General features: G+C 37.9%; 1 protein-coding gene across 5 annotated transcripts in view; it reads left to right on the top strand.

The window, feature by feature from the left end:
* The window catches only part of PUS10 (pseudouridine synthase 10), an 80,684-nt gene extending 58,442 nt beyond the window's left edge, over positions 1–22,242 (top strand). For 4 of the 5 annotated variants that reach the window (XM_070478816.1, XM_070478821.1, XM_070478831.1 and 1 more), the window contains exons 9-17: positions 1,736–1,800; positions 3,334–3,419; positions 4,472–4,597; positions 8,300–8,356; positions 9,214–9,290; positions 9,384–9,439; positions 10,467–10,584; positions 15,099–15,241; positions 18,110–22,242. In XM_070478816.1, the coding sequence (XP_070334917.1) occupies positions 1,736–1,800; positions 3,334–3,419; positions 4,472–4,597; positions 8,300–8,356; positions 9,214–9,290; positions 9,384–9,439; positions 10,467–10,584; positions 15,099–15,241; positions 18,110–18,281 (900 nt within the window). In that variant the 3' untranslated portion in view covers positions 18,282–22,242. The remainder of the gene's footprint in view (positions 1–1,735; positions 1,801–3,333; positions 3,420–4,471; positions 4,598–8,299; positions 8,357–9,213; positions 9,291–9,383; positions 9,440–10,466; positions 10,585–15,098; positions 15,242–18,109) is intronic. The other variant, XM_070478819.1, reaches the window with a different exon arrangement.
* Positions 22,243–22,456: the final 214 nt, after the last annotated feature.

Below are 22,456 nucleotides of genomic sequence, written 5' to 3'. Positions count from 1 at the left end.
TAAATTGTTTTATTTAGGACAGTCCTGAATTAATAGAACCTATTTCAGGCTACATTTGCAAAAGAGTATTTTATTTAAACTCTCCTTTACTGTCTGATGTGAGTTGGCCTTCATGTTAATGAGAGAAAATAGTTAGCTTGTATTTTTAGTTTCTGTCATGCCAGGATGGAATGGCCTGGCATGTTACTGACAGGTTTTCACAGCCCAGTTACTTAGCTGGTTTTGTACAGGCTCAGACATTCTAGTTTTACTGACCGATGTTATGGTTGTTAAACATAACTGACGGATGTTCTGCTGTTGTGGTTGCTAAAAAGAATATAAGTTTATCGCCAAAGATACATCTTTTGGTCTTTCCTCTTACTTTGACTAATTGCTGGATCTTTTAGTACCTGGGGGAGATTGGAGGCTTGGGGAGTTTGTAACATTTGCCAAATGCCCTGTGCAGAAGTAATCAGAAATGCAGATCAAGCCTAAAACCCTGCTTCCCTCCTTTTCTCACATCATGGCACATCTAGAACATTACCATGTTTGGCCAGCACCCTGAGGTTAACAGGTGAAGTTGCTCTAAGTTGTGAGCAGTAGGCCTAGGGTTTCTCATTGTTCCAGGCCTTTTCCCTCAACCCTCGTGACCTAGAAGGACCCGGGTACAGCTGTAGCTCACTGCCTTGCCATACCAACTGGGAGGTTCTGCCTAAATGACCTGTAAGCCATGTTTATATAAAGATCTAGTTTTATTTTTTTGTTATCTTTGAGCAAGTATGTAAGTACCAGCATCAAATAATAGAGTAAGGAAATTTTTGTCAAACCATCACAGACATCATGCCATTTGACCAGTAGGTGTTGTTTAGTCTTAAGTGTAGTTTTCCGGCATGATGGCTGGGAATAAGTTGAATGACCTTTTAAGGTTCTTCCAGGGTTAAGATTTCATTTCTTAACAAACAGGCACTTAATTTTTTATTCTAACCCTGTGACAGAGTATGGTTTAGGAAATCATTTGTTTCGTTGCTGAGATGTTTAGAGATCCACATTGTTCCTATTTTCAGTCAAGTGTACTTTCTCACAGCAGAAGAAATAATTGTAACTTATCACAGTGACCACATGAATATGCACTAATTAGTTCTGGTATGTCTACCATGAAGTTTGGCTTTTCTTGTTTTAAAAAATCCAAAGTGGGACATTTGTAGATGCCCTTCTATTCAGTATGGTGGATTTTGTTTACTTTGTCTGTGATTAGTGAGTGATGCTGAATTGCTGGATGTCAAGACATGCCAGTTGGCTCTGTTTTATCCCTTATCCTGGCAGCCAGCTCCTGAATTACGTACTGTGACCCCTGAAGGGGTGTAGAGAAGAAAAGAGAGATGGGTCCATCTAATTTCTTTTGAGGTCTCAGAAGAAATATTCGAAGCACATTTCCTGCCATGTCATCATTTTTTTCTATTTGAAAAATACCACATTTTGAGGGGAGTGGGATAGTGCAGTGAAGAAAACATTCGTTAGATCCACCTGATATTATAGACATAGGATAAATTGAAGAGAAGCATCCAGTCACAGAACTGACAGTATGGACACTTGTGCTGTATTTTCTTTATTTTCTTGAAGCTATTAAGTATTTCTCCCTTTTAAGTATGGTTTAAAATGATTATAATTTCTCCAACCATGTTCTGTTTCAACTTGGATGTTTTGTTATATAGGTGATAAAATGTTTTTTTTTTTCTTTTCATTTTATCCTATATAGTCAGTATTCACTAGAATGGCAGTTATGAAAGCTTTGAATAAGATAAAAGAAGAGGATTTCCGCAAGTAAGTAGAAGTATAGAAATAAGAAATAATCATGGAATTTAGAATAAAGGGAATGTTAGAAATTATCTGGATTATCTCTAAAACAAGACTGGATGTATTTTCAGGACCAGAATTGTGTCTTAACCCCCATTATATCCCCAGTTCCTGGCTCAGTATCTGGCATATAGTGGTGTTCAGTAAATGTTTCTCAAATTAATATTTGGATTTATGAATCATGTCCAACTTGTCTCTTTTAGAAGAGGATGACTTAGCGACTTTACAACAACGACATTGAGGTCCAAAGTGGATGTTGACTTGCCTCAGATTGAGTGTTGGATGTTGAGCCAGGTTTCCTGATTCTCCAGGCTAGTACTAGCCCCATTACATCCCTCATCCTGGCTTTCCTGTATTGTACATCTCCAGAAGAGAGAGGAAAAGGCTCATGAGTTTCCTTTCTTGCTAAAGTATGCTGAACTACAATAAATCTTAGATTTTAATACTCAGTGTGTTCATGTCATTTAATAAGATATTACCATAGTTATCCTTCCAGAATAACTTTGAATAAATTTCAAAAAAGGAAGTTATGAGGAAGGTGTCATATATTTTGCTGACTAAACATGTCTCAGAATATAAATATTTTTATTAAGTTTTTTTTGTTGTTTTGACCATGCTGTGCAGGATCTTAGTTCCCCCACCAGGAATCGAACTTGTGCCCCTTGCAGTTGAAATGTGGAGTCCTTACCACTGCACCGACAAGGAAGTCCCTGTTAAAATTTTAGGAAAAAAAGACAGTTACTTTCTACAAGCAGTAGTGCCTGAGTTTCTAAGTGATTTCTTTGTTAAGACATCTTGGGAAACTGAAAATTTCAACACACGCATTTTGGATTAAATACACATCTAGTCATTTATAGAGAGACTCCAGTTCTTGGAAGTTCCCAGATGATGGACAGAGAATAAAGTCATACATTGCTTTCTCCTGTCTGTCCTCAACTGGATTGAAGTTTCTTAGCTAAAGGACAGAATCAGCCACATTTCACTTTTTCTGGGTCTATGGTCTGATTTCCAAGATCCTAGTTGAAATGAAAAGAGAGAAAAATGGCGGACTACCCTCCCCACAGGTGTGCCATACTTACATGACCAGTCTCTGACTGCACACCAGCTTTACCCAAATGATTGAGGATTTTGTAAGCAGCAGCAAGTGTTCATGGATACTAAAATGAGACCGAAGAGGCTTCTACTATTACATATGTGGGGATTTTTTCCCCCCCAAATCTCAAGGCTGATGTTGAAAACTGTCATCTGGGAACATGAGGCCTCCTGAGTCTGAATGTTATTAGCAGAGCCCTCATTTACTTAGTGCAATTCTCATGTATTAAAAGTGGTCCTCCAGAGGCCCAGAAGACCCTTACAGTCCCAAAATTTAAAATTCGGGAGAGGCTTAGTCCTTGAGAGACTCAAGCTCTGTGCATCTCAGGCAATGCTGATTCATCTTAGTTATGTGGTTCAATATCATATCTGGAAAATAGTAGCTATAAAATTTATTTTGTTTTGCAGGCAGTTTCCTTGTCCTCCAGACTCACCAAAGGCTGTATGCACTGTTCTTGAAATTGAATGTGCTCATGGTGCTGTTTTTGTGGCTGGTAAAACACTTAGTCTAGAATATACTTACACTGCCAATTGTCTCTCCTTTCTGAAAAACTCAGTTGACTCCTCCTCTGTTTCCTCCTTATTGTTGTTATTAGTTTCTCATTAATTAACTCTTTTAAGCACTAGACCTGATAGTCAAGTTTATTTTAGATTTTATAAGTATTCTTATGGAACACTAAAGAGATTTGATATTTAAAATGCCATGCCAAAAGGAAATGATACATCCCAGATTTTAACAGTTTTCATCAGAGATGGCCAAGTTTAAATATGGGTAGATGTAGAGACCAAAAACTAATCAAAAGAACAGAGAGGATGTTTTACAACATGAAGTCAATCCTGAAAAAAATATTTATCTGCAAAGTGGCTAAACACTTGGCTTCTGCTTAGAAAAAGAAATAGTTGCATTGACTTTCCCAAGAGGTAAATCTGGTTAGACAGTTTTGTTTTGAAAACTACAACTGTTTCATAATAATAGCTGAAATGAAATCGCTCTTTAGTCTTGACTATAATACCCTGCCCTGGCGTAAAAAACTACCTGCCTCGGCGTAGCTTTATTCATAAAACAGTGAGTCATATTCTGTTAGGGTGTTTTCTTTTTTTTTTTAACTTATAAAAACTTCAAAATTTCCTGTATTTTGAACTCTTTGGAATACATTATCACCAATGATTGTTACACTGAGAGTATTATCAATCAGGCGTAAAAGCAGTAGTTGCTCTTTTGCTAAAGATCCTTGGTGTGTTCCATAATATTGTAACTTGTTCAGTCAGTCAGGTTAGTAAATATACTGAGCATTCCTTTAGAACTCATTGATGATTCATACTGTGTCTTTAGCCATCTCTTCTATTGCCACCTTAAATTTTTTCATTGAATTATGTGTATGTGCTAAGTCACTAAATTAGATTATAAGTTAGTTGAAGTCTAAGCCTTGTTTTGTATCATAGCACCTAGAATATTGGCACTTAGTGGATAGTTGTTACTTTCTTTTTTATTCTGCTGTGTTAATCACACCATCCAAGCCAGGTAACCTTTCTATTTCTTTGTCAGGGAGATATAATAAATACTCCAGGAATCTACCACAAACTCCTTGGATAATTGATGGAGAAAGGAAGCTGGAATCTTCAGTGGAAGAATTAATTTCAGACCATCTTTTGAAAGTGTTCAAAGCAGAAAGTAAGTGTTATAATATTCATATTTTAAATATTTGTTCACAAATAGACTTCCTGGAGATGGCAGGAAAGATTTCCGGATTTTGTAAACCACCACCAAGTCTGGGCCCCTTGCCTGGCAACTTCCTATGAATAGGGATTGCCATGTCCTGAGCGCCTCTGCCCAGAGCTGGATTTGAGCCAAGCTACTCTAAGATTTCTCTTTTCTCTCAAGACTATTGCCTTTTTCTGGGCAAATTCAAAACAATTGAAACTACTTTCAATGAATGCACTTAAGCTCTGACCTTTGGACACCTTAGCCTCAGCCTCTTATTGGGAATATGAGGAAATTAAAACACAGCTTCCATATCCATTGCTTATTCAAGAGTAACCATTGGCAAATGCCTGGCTTCTGTCTTAACAGCTAAAATGTCCTAGAATAGAGTTCAGACCTAGAGAAGATAGATCAACAGCAACTATTTCACAAAGACTTAATAGTAGTGTTGTTGTTTTAATTTCTTAGGTATTAACAAGCCCAGGTTTGTGGGCTGTCAGACCCTGTCAGGAATATGCTTTCTTTGTCTCAATAGGCTGTCAGGTCAAAGGAGCAAAAAACCTTCTGATTTCACCCAGGATTAGACTTAGAGGAAAGGGACTAAGATTTCAACCAGAGGAAATCATATTGTATATCAGGAAAAAACATAGTCAGTGAGTAAGTATATCATACTCTTTGGAGTAGGTCTCCTGGCATAATTAAAACATCTTTTTTGAAAGACCAGCTAGACATCCATCTTTCTCTCTGGCAAACCTTAGACAAATGTGCTTTAGTAAAGGCAGACAAGTAATCGAAATGAGATGCCCTATCCCTTCCAGCTCTCTGCTTGTCAAAAGGAAAGAGAAGCACTTCAAAGCCATATCCCTTTTATAATTTGTTGCCTATCAGGTAGGTGGGCCCTTTTTAAAAGGCCTTTAAGAACTGTTTACTGAATGGAAAAGAAAGTAACCTAGCAACCTAACATTTTCCAAAATCTTAACAGTAAAGACTCAGGGCTATTGCCGTGAACTTTTACCTACTTAATTTAATATTTACACACTGGTTATCTCATAAGACCTAGTCAAGTTACAAAGAAGTGAAAATAAAGCGTTAGCATGAAAAGTCTCTTTCAAACTCTTTTTTGGGGCCATCTTTTTTCCCTTCTGTAAGAAGATACAAGATTTAGTCCTGATTTTTTTGGGTTCCAAGGAACCCCCCATTACCAAGAGGGCTATAGAGGGGTTCTGGAACACCTGTATCTTTCCCCCTTGCAGTCTCTCATGAGGTAATTCCATGTTATAGTCCACTTGAGAAGGAAAAAAAATTGTCCCCAAACTGAGAAGAAAGCAAACTGTAATTGTATGTTTAGGAAATTCATAAAGAGGCACTCGAGAAAAAGCAGACCTCTGGGCCTCTGTGCTAATTGGCTCCTTGTCATGAAATAAAATCTTGTTGTCTGAAATCCCTGATTAGTAGCATCAGCTTGCTAAACTTGTGCTTCTCAGATATATTACTTGTCACTTCTGTGATTCACATCTGACAGCTCTGGGAAGATGGTTATGACTGTTGTACCTCTACACTTTACGCTCTATGAAAATAAACCAGTATTGCATGAAGCAGCCTAACTACTTCTATAAAGGGTCCTTCCCCTCAGTGGGAGATACAAACTTGTTTTTCAGTCACTGCAGACTGGCACGTCATATTCTCTACTTGCCAGTTCGCTAGTTAATAAGTGAAACTTTGACATACTCTCAAAACCACTGTGTCTAAGAAATGTTTTCCCAATACATTTATCTCTTCACTTATTGAGTAAATATTTGTCATGTCAGTTGCCTGCTGAAAACTGGTCAATGTTTCAGCTACAGGGTGAAGTCCAGACTATATAACTTGATATTCTGAGGCCATCATCATCTGACCTCGGCTCATCCTTCAGTCCCATTGTCTGTCTGTCCCCAAGTATGAGGGTCACTACAGACTTCTGAACCCCTTCTCATTCTTGTACTTGTTTTTCCTGATCATTGTCGTTCCTGATCATTCTTATCCTTGGTTTTGTTGTTGTTTGAAATATCTGTTCCACTGAGAAGTTGGTAGAACTCACAGGATTTGGGGGATAAGGCAAGGCATAATATGAGGGTTTTTTTTTAATTGGAGGCTAATTATTTTCTAGTGTTGTAGTGGTTTTTGCCATACATCGACATGAGTCAGCCATGGGTGCACGTGTCCCCGTCCTGAACCCCCCTGCTGCTGCTGCTGCTGAGTCGCTCCAGTCGTGTCCGACTCTGTGCGACCCCATAGACGGCAGCCCACCAGGCTCCTCCATTCCTGGGATTCTCTGGGCAAGAACACTGGAGTGGGTTGCCATTTCCTTCTCCAATGCATGAAAGTGAAAAGTGAAAGTGAAGTCGCTCAGTCGTGTCCGACTCTTAGCGACCCCATGGACTGCAGCCTACCAGGCTTCTCCGTTCATGGGATTTTCCAGGCAAGAGTACTGGAGTGGGATGCCATTGCCTTCTCTGTGAACCCTCCTAAACTTCTGTTATTCATGACTGCATACAAATAAAGTTCTAAAATTTGACCCCCAAAGTATTTCTCAGGGTAGGGTCCAAATTTGCAACATTTTTTCTAAAAGATGTAATAAATACCCTTTCTCCCTTAGTCTGGATTTAATATTTCTTTGGGCTTCTCAAGAGCCTATTTTTCTATACTTCTTTCTTGTTGATGGGCTGGAATTTTGGGGAAGCTTTATGGGCTTATTTATGAATTTGAGGTTTCTGATCTGATTGAGGAGTCACGGGGAGATCTACCTCTTTGTGTCCTGTTCATTCCCTCCACCCCATCAGCCACAGGTTACGGCTCAGTCACTGTAGGGCCCTAGTTCCCTGAGGTTGGATTGGGGATGGAGGTGTGTAGGTATAAGACCAACTATAGCCTGCTCATGGTAATGTTTGCTCTGGTAAGATCATCAGTTGGTTTTGCATCTAAGAAAGTTGTCCTGGAACCACTCCCTCCACCCTCTTCTCTGCTCCGTATTTCCACTTTCCCACCCCAGTATTTGTAGCTTTTAGTCTGTGATGATCCATCTATCTTAAAAATATATACTAGTTTTATTGTGGCCCCAGCTTAAGTTTGCTTATATAATGAATTTGGTTTTAGAGTCAAACACTTTCTTTTCCCTTCCTTTCATGGAGTTTAATTCTCAAATACTGTTTTTGTTTTCTTTAGTTTTAAGAAAAAGAAGAAAGATAAATTTTTCACCGTAAGTTTGTAGCCAGTTTGGTAGCAGGGCCTTTCTCCAAACAGTACTCTGCCTTTGGCTTTCCCACAGGATGGTGGCATGGGATGATAAGAAAGATGTGGCTTTGACCTCTGCCCTTTAACTGTGTTACCTTGGGGAAAGTACTTAACCTTTCAGAAGCTTGGTGTTCTTTCACTTAATACTTACCTCATAAGATTACAGTAGGGAATAAATAAAATAATGTATGCAGAATTTTAGCTCAGTGTCTAACATGTAACAAGTACTCAATAAATAGTATTTATTATTATCATTGTTATTTTCAGTAGAGTTGTGATGATGACTATTCCTTGGGATTCTCTTGTAGATTAAGACAAATTGGGTTTCTACCAAGGGTGGGAATGAAAGTTTTAGGACTATTATGTCGCTGATTTTTTTTTTTCTTTATCTTCTTTCCAAAGGCTTTAATTTTTCTTCCTCTGGAAGAGAAGATGTAGATGTGAGAACATTAGGAAATGGTAAGATTGCGACATCATTTGACTAGAACTAACTTTCAGATTATCACCCTTTTCGGGCAGCAGGTTTTCTGTAGTCACTTAGTCAGAGTCAAAATTGGCAAAGCCCAGAGCTTCTCCATGAGAGGAAGCCTTGTGGATTTTGGAGCTATCCTTGTAAATTATATGATTATGTTTTAACAGGGATCATTTCTTCAGAGGCCATCTTTATTTCATACCTATAGGTTATAAGGGACTTTTACAATTGTGCGTTAACAAACAGGTACTTGATTTTTTTTCCAAAAGTCTGATTACTCATTGTTCCTTTTAATAACATTTCAGTACCAGTACAGTTTTCAGAGTGCACATCTTCATTGAAAAGGTGTTCCTGCTCTCTTAGCCTTCATTTTTCTCATTTTATATTATTGCATTACAAGAAAGATGATGAGAGGAATCCTGAACTATTCTAGATTTATAGTCCCTTCTTCTCATGGAATCTCAGCTTTTCATTTCACTAGGCTAGGAGACTGTATTTCAACTTGGTATACCTGGGCTTTGCTGCACATGACAACGTTACATTAGTGTAACCAAGTCAATTAGTGGCTGTTTGGATGTGATTTTGTAAATTAACACAGGCTCGTTCATGGACTTTTGGGAAAGCAGTCATTTTCACATATTGCCTGTACTGGGGTTTAGCAGCCCCCCAAAAACCCCTTGATTCTTTTCACACATTCTTCCCTCCCCCAGATGTAGTCATGTCACTGAACTTTCCGTCCTCTAGAGCTCAACTCGTTTTTTCACACCTCCTAACCCTCTTGCATTAGCCCAAATGTTAACTCCATCAACACGTTTCTGTTTCATGACGGGGTGTGTGCTGCCAGGAAGGCCCTTTGCAATTGAGCTGGTGAATCCTCATAGAGTACATTTCACTTCACAAGAAATTAAGGAACTTCAGCAGGTAAACCACTTCATGACATGGAAATTGTCATGTTTCTGCAACTCTGTAACTGAACTAGAGTTGCTAATTGTTTTTCTTTTTCTAATACTACAGAAAATTAATAACTCATCTAACAAAATCCAAGTCCGTGACTTGCAGCTTGTCACAAGGTAAGGGTAGGCTCACTGGTGATGTCTCAAGAGGGGAGTTTTGGTTGCACATCATTTATCTGATAAGGGATTTGTATCCAGAATATATAAAGAACTCCTGCAACTCAATAATAAGAAAACAAGTCGATTAAAAATGGAGAGAATGTTAAGTGCACATTTCTCCAAAGAGGATATACAAATAGCCAGTGAATACATGAAAAAGTGTTCAGCATCATTAGTCATTAGGGAAATGCAAATCAAAACCACAGTGAGATCCCACTTAACAAAAAAGACAGAAAACAGCAAGCATTGGCAAGAATGTGGAGAAATTGGATCTGTTATACATCGCTGTGGGATTGTAACTAGTACCACTTGGGAAAACAGTTTGGCAGTTTCTCAAAAGGTTAAATATAGAGTAACCATATGACCCAGTAGTTCCACTTCTAGCTATATACCCATGAGAAGTGAAAATGTACATCCACACAGAGACCTCTGCATGAATGCTTATAGTCACATTACTCACAATAGCAAAAAAGTAGAAACCACCAAAATGTCTATGGATGAACAAAATGGTATATCCATACAGTGGAAAATCAGTGGTATTTATCAGTACTTTACTTTGAAGTACTGATACATGTGGTAATGTGGATGAACCTTAAAAACATTATGAAGAAGCCAGACATCAAATACCACATATTGTACATTTTACAGTATTCACATTTTATATAAAATGTTCAGAGTAGGGATGTCTATAGAGATATAAAGTCAACTAGTGGTTGCCAACGGCTGGGGGAAATGGGGAATAAGTGATTGCAATTGGGTGTGGAGTTTCTCTTTTGGGGTGATTAAAGTATTCTAAAATTAGATTGTGGTAATTGCTGCACAGCTCTGTAAACGTACTAAAAATCACTGAACCGTTCAGTTAAACAGGGGAATTGTATGTAAATTATATCTCACTAAAGCTATTTTTAAAGAAAGAGAAGTTTGGGGCAAGGCTTATCTGTATTTTATAAACTCAGACAAACTTTCTTTTATTGTTTTTGTTTAGAGAGGCAATAGGACATATGAAAGAAGGTGAAGAGGAGAAGACCAAGACCTATAGTGCCTTAATATGGACAAATAAAGCAATACAGAGGAAGGACATTGAATTCCTAGATGACATAAAGGTAGTTCAGTGCTCTAATTCTTTTATTTTTCTACTGACTATAAAAGTCTTTTGTCTTCTCATTTATTACCAAGTCATAGCACACTGGCTTTGGGGACTCTTGAGTTGTTGCTGTTGTTTAGTTGCTAAATCATGTCCAACTCTTTTGCAACCCCTTGGCTATAGCCTGCCAGGCTCCTCTGTCCATTGCGCTTCCCAGGCAAGAATACTGGAGAGGGTTGCTGTTTCCTTCTCCAGGGGATCTTCCCGAGCCAGGGATGGAACCCATGTGTCCTGCATTGGCAGGCGGGTTCTTTACCACTGACCCACCAGGGGACTGTGAAACCTGGTTCTAAATTCTGACTTTGCATTTACTCCTTAAATGACTGAGTAATTCATCTAACCTGTCTGAGAGGCAGTGTTGCTATTGATTAGGAGTCTTGACTCCGAGAACAGATAACCTGGGTACAAATCTTGGTTCGGCATTTCTTGGTTGTATGACTTTGGATGAGTTGCTTGGCTTCTTTGTGTTTCAGTTTCTTCATTGATAAAATTAGTTAGAAGAATTAAACAGGTTTAGTCATATAAAGACCTTACAATAGGATCTGGCATATAGAAAACACTCAACAATGCTATTATTATATTTGATCATCTGCAGAAAGGAAATAGAAAACAGAATTTATCTAATAGAATTGGTGTTCAGATTAACTGCACAGATAAAACATATTGTAAATAAATATGTCAGGGTGATATATGTAGGGCACAGATGTTTTGGCACATGCTAGATTTTCCTTCACATGAGGATGTTGCTCTTGAGGATCTACATGTTCAGCTGAGTATTTCTTCCCACCTGCCCCCACCTCTTCCTGTAAAGATAACTGACTTTCACATGCAAGGAATGAGCATAAATGGACACAAATATGTAGTTATCACAACATTGTTTAGATGTGCAATATTTTGTAAAAATCTAGAGGGGACTGGTTTAATCTTATGACTTATCTGGTATGATGGACTATTACTAGCCAGATGTTAGAAATTTTATGGAAGATGAATATTCATTGACAAAGGGAAATGTTCCTGATGAATACTAAAGCAGAAAAAAAAAAAAACAAGCTATAAGAATATAAAGGACTTCTGTGGTGGTCCAGTGGTTAGGAATCTGCCTGTCAATGCAGGGGCACGGGTTTGATCCCTGACTTGGGAAGTTTCCATATGCCACAGGCAGCTATGCCTGTGTGCTACAACTACTGAGCCCACGCATTCTAGAGCCGTGGTCTAAAACAAGAGAAGCCACAGCAAATAGAAGCCTGTACACCTCAACTAGAGAGTAGGCCCTGCTCGCCACAACTAGAGAAAGCCCGTGTGTGGCAATGAAGACCCAGCACAGCCAAAAATAAATAAATTTTTAAAAATAATAATAATAAAAGAATATATGGAGGATGATACATTGTGATTTAGACACACACATAAGTGTGTGGTTATATATACACATATGTATGACTCTACAAAAAAATTGTATGGCAAAAGAAATACCATAAATAGGATTTATACTTAAGAAAAACACAAATACCCAATAGAGAAAACTGGACAAATTATTTGAACAGACAGCTGAAAAAATGGCAACTCCAAATGGCCAAGAATCATTTGAAAAGATACTTCACCTCTAAACTGAAGTTAACAATAAGACATCACTTTATTCTTCTGAGGCTAAGAATGCCTGTTGGTTGGAGGGAGAAGGCTAGTTGCCTATATTTTCAATAGAAATATAAGTGTTTTAGCTTTCTGGAAAACAATGTGGCAGTGACTGTGAAAATAAAAAATTTAATGGTCTACCCAGTACTTTCCCTATTGGCAATCTGTCCTGAAGAAATAAAACTTCAGTGTATAAGGATATGTGCACAAGGATGTTTGTTGACTTTGTTCAGAGTGAGAAAATCAACAAAACTGTAAACAAAGTAAATTTCCTTTGATAAAGAAATGGTAGAACATGTTGGAATATTATACAACTGTTTAAAAAAAACTAAAACAACATGTGATCCCATTTAATTTGTGTTGTTGTATGTATATATATCTAAAACTGTTGGGAAAAAAAAGATAGAGGTAGGTCTACATCTATGACTTGTAACATTGGGGGGAAAAGCAAGGTGCAGAATAGTGTTTATTTTAATAATGAGTGTTTTGGTGAAAACATACATGTCATTCACCTACTGAGAGAAATTCACCTATAAAATGATGGGTGGACTAGATGATCCTCAATGGGCCCTCCACTTCTTGGCTTCTGGTGATTTCATCTCTAAGGCTCTTTGGCTTTTGGCTCTATTATTGAGAGTCTTTTGAATGATAGTTTTACTAAGACAAATTTCTTTAAGATTGTGAAACAAATTTCTAAGCCTCTACTCCATGACATGTGTACATATCATTTAGAATGCTGTGGGGAAAATAGAAGCCCATTTTAACAACAGATTGACAGTTTGGGAGTAGCCATAGCGCTAACTCAGAAACAGTGCTGCGAGACGATTGTTACAGGTACACACTAGGCAGTGAAAAGGTCTGTTTCAATGGGCCACAGCCCTGTGGGCTGATGACAGCCGACATCTAATCATTTTCTTAAAGTGCTAGGGTTAAACGTTTTTCACATAGTCCTATTGGCATCAAAAATATAAAAACTGATTACTGCCCCATTCTGAAAAAAAGTCATTTCAGATTTACTCTGTCTCCTCTGTTTTGAAGGGCAATCTAGTTTTGTGTGTGTGTGTGTTTTGGTTGCGCTGGACCTTCATGATGAAAACGGGCTCTCTAGTTGCAGTACACGGGTTTCCCATTGTGGTGGCCTCTTCCGTTGTGGAACACAGGCTCTCTAGCTTGGGTTCAGTAGTTCTGTCCCAGGCCCAGCTGCCCCGTGGCATGTGGAATCTTCCCAGACCAGGTATCAAACCCATGTCCCGTGCATTGGCAGGCAGATTCTCAACCACTGGACCACCAGGGAAGTCCAGGGAAACCTAGTTGTAAGGAAGAAATCACTTGTGTATATTTATGTGTGTTTCTGAAAAATTCAGCAGTATGGGGAAGCAGAGCACAGTGTTGGAGTAAATGAAGTGGTTTCATTTTGTTCACTAAAAAACCAAGAGACCAAAAAGATGCACGAGTGTGTGTCAGCCTGAGTGTTGTGTTGGAAGCAGTGGTGCGTGTTCTGGCTCAGTGTTAACTCCATTGCCTGCTTCTGGGTCAGAGTCCCAGGAATGACTCTTTATAAAGGAAACAGGGGAAGGGCACACCTCACCTAGTCACACCTTTAAAGCCCAGCTGATTCTATTCCCTAAAGTGGAGACCATATCTTTATAGATTCTATAATAATTCAGCCTGGTCCTTTTTTTTTTTTTTTTATCTTTTTGACCAGAGTAACGTTAGACCTTATGGAGACAACTTGTCTCATCTGAACAAAGTGCTTCTAAAATCAAAGAATTAAAGAATCGTAAAAACCAAAAGTTAGGAGGAGCCATTGACTCACTGCTCTGATAAAAGAAAGCAGTCATACCATTTCAAGTGTAGTCTTTGTCAGAACCTGCTCTTCTTTCTTGGTGGAGAACTTGATAGAGAGGCCAGACAGAAATCTTTTTTTTTCCTCAGCATGGCTTCAGGCACTTACTAATCACATAAATCAGGAAGGAGTTGTTCCAACAAGAAATTACAGAGGATTCAAAGTTCTTATGAACCTACATTGCTGGTTATGCCCAGTATTTATTTTTAAAACTGGGAATTAGTTGGTCTTTTACAATATTAATCTGTATTTCTTTATTTATATCTTGTGACATAAAAGGACATCTCTAATTGTGAGAAAACCAAGCCTTTGTCCCTAAAAAGCCGAACTATAAAAAAAGCATGCAATGTAATTCTCAAGTAACTTGAACTGGGCTGACAAATATTGAGAGGTTCTGGTTTACTTGTAATTATTATTCTGAAACACCACCCTAGACAGTGATGCAGCTCTTAATTTTCCAGATATTTCTTTTGTAGAACAAAAAGAAATAACCCTGTGAATAGGTATATTATTATTCCTACAACATGGGACACTGCCCAGGCACACAAGTGACGCTGATGTCCGTCTTCTATAAACACTATTTCTCACCTCAGTATGAAATTCTATTAGGTCACTCTGCTGGGTTAGGGGGGAAAAAAGTAAGAACATTATCTTCTAGAAGATCTCTGTTTAATGGGCAGGATAACACTCTAGGGTCCAATCAATTTGTCAATATTAGAGCAAAAGAGTATCATTTACTTCAAATCAGTGATACTTATTTGTTTTTAAATAGTGTACTGGGGCCCAGAAGATAAGTAATTGTGGACTAGATTATAGGAAGTCCCACAAAGTCTGAACCTTAGAGAATACAATTTATTACAGTATTAGTTTCTATCCTGATAGTAATAGATGGGATCCTTAAGAAAACATCTATAGTGAGCCATGGATGACAAAGGAGATGCTAAGACAGGCTTCACTGGGCAGGAAAGCTGAAACATGGTTCTCATATCCTTCTCTAGGACTTAAAGATTGACCAGAAAACACCTTTACGGGTCCTTCACCGGAGGCCCCTGGCTGTGAGAACTCGCATCATTCACTCCATGGAGACACGCTATGTGGACGAGCACCATTTCCGTCTCTCCCTGAAGACTCAAGCTGGAACGTATCCTTCCACCCTTGTGTATCTCTAAGCCTGCCAGAATCCTATTGGGAGAATTCATGCAACCCTAGGAAAGGGGTTCAACCTTATCTTGAAACTGTTCAGGAAAGGTTTGGGTTGGAGAAGAATCTTCTTTTTTTCTATCTGAGGTATTTTGACCTATTAAATTTGTTTTTCAAAATGACATTGTAAATCACGAGGCAGCAGCCAATTCAATCTAAACTTAAAATGTGTAGTGTCTTACACAATGCTGAGGTACTGAGGGCATAGTAAGTGCTCAGGGAACACTTTTGATTGATTCATGCCTTTACACATTTTGCAGGCCACATATTCATGACCACATTTAGGTCCTTTCAGCATTCTACCCCAAACTATTAAACAGGGGTGGTGGATCGGAGTGGCCCCACTTCACATGCAGACCTTCACTTATCTGGCCACTGGCCCAGAACAAGAGAATAGTCCCAGTTTAAATCATTTGTTTGTAGCCTACCCTGCTTTGTGTGGTTTTGTATCAGATCTTGAGTGAGTGAGTGGGTGAAGTCGCTCAGTCGTGTCCGAGTCTTTGCAACCCCATGGATTGTAGCCTGTCAGGCTCCTCCATCCATGGGATTTTCCAGGCAAGAGTACTGGAATGGGTTGCCATTTCCTTCTCCAGGGGATCTTCCCAACCCAGGGATTGAACCCAGGTCTCCCACATTACAGGCAAACGCTTTACCATCTGAGCCACCAAGGAAGTCCTTGTATCAGATCTTAGTTGCTGGGTTAAAGTATATCAAGGAACTGCCTTCGTCTTAGTTTTAGTTTATTTTTCAGAAATGCTCCAAGTTTTTATTTGTTTCTTGGTTTGAGGCTGTTTTGTATTAAATATCATGAAGTATGAAATCTTCTAATTGGTATAAAACTCATGACATAACTTACTGGATATAATAACAGGGGGGGGAATATGTCAAGTTTTAATTACCAAATAGCATTCTTACTGTCTTTCTGTTATTAGTCTGCCTCTCCTTTCCATCAATCTTCTCTCCCCTTCTCCTTCCCTACTCCACCCCAGGACTGACCAAGCTGGCTACAGGTTATTGACCAAATAGGTACAGGTTATTTACTCCGAAAATCTCCTAAATTTTTGTAGTTTCAATCAAGTGATGACCTATTTAGACCAGGGGACATGAAGCACATTTGCTTATTGTAGATGGAATGTGGGTGGAATTTCAGAGAAATCACAGATATAAAAGACATATATTTTCATCTAATTTTAGCATTTGTTTTGATGTGCTAAGAAGAAATGCAGTGGTCTTATGGAGAAGCCAGTGTCTTTTCAATTTCACTAACATACTTTTAGAACCAGTCTAAGGCATTAGCCAAGGAAGACTATTACATGGTAAAACTTTAGATTCCCTAATTCACAGAATTATGTGAATTTTTCTCATATATTGCTCACTATACCAAACTAGTTCATTTGACTTATACTTCATCCCTCTAGCTACAAATAAAAACCATTATGGACCTTTTAGTTGGTTATTCTGGGACTTTTTCTCATCCTCCCTCATCATTGCTACTCAGAAGTAGCACTCTCTAAAGAGGTGAGTGAAAGGGGACAGTTGAGCAATTATGAGTTTAGCAAAGAAGACAGTTAACTAGGTAACTATATACCTTACGTTTGAGTCAAAATATTTGGTGAAAGTACAGTGAACAAATTATCAGAAAGTGAGGAAGACTTAATATCATCATATTATGGTTTTAACTTTATATTTATCATCTGAGAATAAAATTTTATATTCAAATTATATTACATTTTTATACTGCTGCTGCTGCTAAGTCGCTTCAGTCGTGTCCGACCCTGTGCGAGCTCATAGACGGCAGCCCACCAGGCTCCCCCGTCCCTGGGATTCTCCAGGCCAGAACAGTGGGGTGGGTTGCCATTTCCTTCTCCAATGCATGAAAGTGAAAAATGAAAGTGAAGTTGCTCAGTCATGTCTGACTCTCAGCGACCACATGGACTGCAGCCTACCAGGCTCCTCTGTCCATGGGATTTTCCAGGCAAGAGTACTGGAGTGGGGTGCCATTGTGCTGGTTTATAGATAACATAGGCTAAATGAGTGTTTACTGAATGCTGGCAAAAACATATCTCTCAAGTAAAATACAGTTAAGATTATAGTCGAGTTCTATGTAAGGAGTATTAAGGTAATCTGAATAATTCTAGGATTAGTCATTGACTTTGAGATTTGAAAATCTATAAGAAAAATACACACACAAAACAATTAGTTCTGTTGCTAACCATGCAAGAATTGCAAACAACTAGAATTTAGAATCCTTCTGAGAACCTTCATTAAGTCTAAATATGTACATTGTCTCCCATCCTATTGCTATTGTGTCACTGGGTCATGTTACAAGAGAAGCCATCAATAATGTCACTATGAGTGACCCTGTGAAAACCTACCATTTGGCAGATATCTGCTGTCATTACTAAAAAATGATGAGACCAAAAAGATGACAGAATTTGTGGCAAAAAAGAAAACAGCTGAAGTTCTTTTTTTTAAAGCACTGAACTACAGTTAATTTTAAAAAAACCATATTCAAGCTTCAGCCCTTGGAGAGGAGCCAAAAGAAAAGTCATGACTCTTGGTAAGTTTGGTGTAAACATAGGCCCTAGGCCCCAGTGTTGGCTCCCAGACTGGTAGCAATCAGTTTGCCATAGCTTATTTATTGCCATAGCTATATTTTCTAAGATATACGTCCCAATCACGGCTCAGAAATAAACTCCCTTCTGTTGCATTTCTGCTTTTGTTTGTCATTTCCCCTCCAACCTGTCAAATCTCACCTAACAGTTGGTATTACATGACTATCTTCATTTTATCCTTAAACAAACCTCAGCTACATTAAAGAGTTTGTACATGGAGACTTTGGAAGAACCAAGCCAAACATTGGCTCTCTGATGGAGGTGACTGCAGACATTCTTGAGCTGGATGTTGAGGTAAACCATTTTATTGTGGAAATGCCTGTTTACACACTGAGTTCAACCAAGATTATGCTCTTGAAGCACTAAGCCAAATAGTACTGTTCACTTTAATAGATATTTGAAATTGGTCTCGTTTATGATTCTTACAAATACATAGCTAATTGACTAACTGTGCTTTACATATGACATGAGACCCTTGAACCATGCAAGGAAAGAAAGTTTTCAGCGCCCTTCACGTATCCTTTAGACTCTTTTGTAGAGAATTAAAACAGCCTACTCAGAAACAAATAGGGATAGAAAATGGGATGAGTCAATGGTTATAAATAAAAGCAGTCCCATAAGGCTTCTATGATACGGTATAAAAGAAATTCTCCATTCATATCATCTGAATTGAAATTAGATTACATTCTTAATTAGAAGGATGGAATGAATGGATCTTTCAGGAAATTCTCCATAAATATTTTCCTCATTTGAGCACCAATAGGTATTGAGTCACAAGTTGTGCACTTTGGTAAATATCTGATTAAAAACAGCCCCCAGCCCACAATAAAAGGGAGGGGGGCAATTTTTGCACTTGGGAATCATCTCAGTATAAATGAAAAGAAGTGGGTATAATTACCTGGTGTGAAAACAGCCATGTAATCAAATGATCACTGGAGCATTTTTACCTTACCAGCACTTCCCTTGAGTTCTTTCAAGTTAGATTTTATACACCTCCTGTGGGACAACCAGTGATAGCACCTTGAGGGTTGCAGGGAATCTTCTTAGTAAGACTGTCATTTTCAGGAAGACAATCTTCTCCTAAAGAAAATTCCAGATGCATTCATCTTCTTTGACCTTAATTCTTAGGATAGCTTAGGAGTGTCAAAGAGCCAAAGGCCAGAGTTTCTCAGCCTTGACTGTCCACTGCAATCACCTGTAGAACTTTTAAAAACCCAATAAATATGCCTACTTTCCCTTGCCCTCAACACATACAAGATATTGTGATCAGTAATGTTTGGCTTTCAGGCTTGAAAAACCACCCATAAATTTATATATAGGTGTTTGGTCTATGGCTACTCTCTGAAATGAAACCAAAGTATTTCTTGGCATTTGTAAAAGATACAGATACACACAATACTTATTTGGGCTTTTCTAATAAAAATTCCCAAGTCTTGTATTGACTCATAGATTAACTTAAAAAAATAATTTTTAGTAAGTCAGTCATTCAGGTTTTACACTTTAGGTCTTAAAAAACAATGTGGGCATGGTAGTTTTGTTGTTGTTTGCTTTTTGTAGTTTTTGTTTAACTTCTAAATCTAGGTAGTTAAGGCAAAAGGCAATTTCATACTTCTAATGCCTGGGACATGATGTTTTATGTGGAGACTAATAGTCTGCTACTGTAATTCCATTATAACTTAAAAGATCAAGGTTTTGTTCTAGAAGAGACAAACCAGGATGAGTAGAGATAGATAAATTCAATATTAAAAGAAACAAAAATTCTATTAATGTGAATGCAAAAATTTCTAATCCTTTTCTAGTTTCAGGTGATCTTTCATAATGATTTATTTCACATTTAGTTGCTAAGTTACAAACAACATTGTAAGTATAAAGTCTACTTTAAATGTACTACTTTATTAACATTTATTTAACATTATTTAACATTATAAGTATAAAGACTACTTTAAATGTAGTACTGTTAGATGCAGGATGGGAAAATGAAGACTAAAAGTTGCTGAGACTTTTGAGGGAAGGTTGGTATTGCCCCCTGCATTCATTCATTTTCCCATAAATAACATTTAAAAAATTTAAATATACTCTTGACTTGTTTATAAATATACTCTAAACTTGTTTTGATCAAAAAATATGATTAATAACTGACTGAGTAACCAAATACTCAGTGAATTCAGGAAGAGACCTCAAGTCCAAGAATCCCAAGTCCTAGAGTAGATTTTAGAGTGTTAAATAGTGATGTTCTATGGCTGTTTTCTTCCAATGCAGTTTCCTCTGTTGCATTATATTAAAACTATTAAATATATACAGCATTACCAGTAAATGCTTACTAGAACAATAATGTGTTAATGACTTGTTTTCTTCCTTCTAGTCTGTAGATGTTGACTGGCCCCCTGCTCTGGATGACTAGCTTTCAGATTTGGAAACAAAGAGTAGGCTTTTCCAGCTCAGCATGGACGTCCATCCAGCATACACTGTAAAATGGCTGTTTTTACCCACCATTACAGTGTCTTGGAAATCATTTGGATCATGTTGATCTATATATTTTTAAATTTGTTGTAACATCTCAGGATCTATCTGTATGTATAATTTGTGTTGAATTATTCTAAGGATGTCTTACGATTTTTCTCCAACCCCCAACAAGCCAAATTATGAATAATGAAACCATTCATTTAGAGTTACAAAAACAGGATACATTCTGATAATCTGAGAAGTTCTAATTTCTTTCAGCAAAATTTCCCTCCATAGGATAGTTAAAATCATGTTTTAAATTTTTTAAATGATCTTGATAAAAAGTTACTTCTAGATTTATACAGCACCGTATCCTTATAATATTCTAGGATATCAAATGAAAATCTGACATCATTCATATTTTTCCCAGTAAGCTTCAAGCAAGCTATTACCAATAGAAGTACTGTTTTGGTATGATTTGTCAAAATCTTAATGACTCCAAGTTACTATTCTGACAATCTAGAATTGTCAGTATGTTTCCTGGGGGAGAGGAAGTAACACCTTAGGTACTGAGGCCTACCATGGTAAGAGACTTTTAAATGAGGAGACACAAGTGCCTTCAATGACTTTAATCCCAGGGATAAGATTCTGAAAAACTGACTTGCTAAACAAAGGTAAGCTGATATTATTCCACAGTGCTTCAATATATTATATAATTGCAAACATCTTCATCAGGTAGATAAGAGTATTATCATCTCCACTTTATAAATATGAAAACCAAAGAATAGAAGTTAACTGATTTATCTAAAATTCATCTAAAGTTCCATATGTGGGACTAGGACTGAGGTTTCCTGGTCGCTAGGGTCCTTTCTAAAAAACCTTATTATTGAGCACCTCCTACATGAAGGAGGCACCTAGAATGTCATTTTAATGCACATAACCATGAGAACTGACTTTTGGAATTTAGATGCCAAATCAAGCTTACAAAAAAATAGCCCAAGTAAATTTCATGTGAGCTCACATGATTACCATTTGTTAATTAGTTAATCATCAGTTGGTACTCTGAAAAGGAAAATCATTAAATAAGCACAACCTAAAGAAAATGGATGGATCATTAAGAAAAAAGTTTCAGAAAGGAGTCTCATTAAAATTCCAGATATAAGTGCAATTTCCATCACCATGATTCAACTTTCTGAACTTATTTTGGAACACGTGTTCCCATTTCCCTAAACATGCTTTAGGACTACCCTTGTGGTACAGTGGATGAGAATCCTCTTGCCAATGCAGGGGACATGGGCTCAACCTCTGGTCCAGGAAGATCCCACATGTCATGGAACAACTAGCCCATATACCACAACTGCTGAGCCTGTGAGCCACAACTACTGAAGCCCAGGAGTCTAGAACCTGTGTTCTGCAACAAGAGATGCCACCGCTATGAGAAGCCCATGCACTGCAATGAAGAGTAGCCCCTGCTCACTGCAACTAGAGAAAGACCATTCACAGCAACAAAGACAAATAAAAAAACAGAAAAACATGCTTTTCAGAGATACTAAGTTGTATCATTAACCTTAGGAATCAGGAAAATGCTTCAACTGACATGAAAAAATTTCATGTGAATGAAAGTGAAAATCACTCAGTCATGTCTGACTCTTTATGACCCCATGAACTGTCCATGGAATTCTCCAGGCCAGAATACTGGAATGGGTAGCTGGCTCCTTCTCCAGGGGATCTTCACAACCCAGGGATTGAACCCAGGTCCCCTGTGTGGCAGGCAAATTCTTTACCACTGAGCCACCTGGTAACAGCAAATAACTTTTTCATTGTTCGCAATGCCAGAAAATGAGAAAGGAATAAGAGAAATAAACTTGTGGTAAAAACGTAAGAACTTTTGTGTGAATGTTTCTCAATTTCTACGGAAATTTTGCTACAAGAGAGATTTAAATAATTTGATAAATAGTCTCTTGTAGGTTTCTTCTTGACTCAGCTTTGAATTTAGTAGATCTGCAAATGGAAGAATTAAGAATCTCCTTAGCAATTATTAGAAGACTTCTTATACTTACTATCCTGGGATTATATAAAATTTCAAGAGGAAACAGCTG

The sequence above is a fragment of the Odocoileus virginianus genome, chromosome 2 (genome assembly GCF_023699985.2).
Source record: "Odocoileus virginianus isolate 20LAN1187 ecotype Illinois chromosome 2, Ovbor_1.2, whole genome shotgun sequence".
Taxonomy (NCBI): Eukaryota; Metazoa; Chordata; class Mammalia; order Artiodactyla; family Cervidae; genus Odocoileus; species Odocoileus virginianus.
Note: the sequence above shows the minus strand (reverse complement) of the source record. Positions and strands in the feature narration are given on the sequence as shown.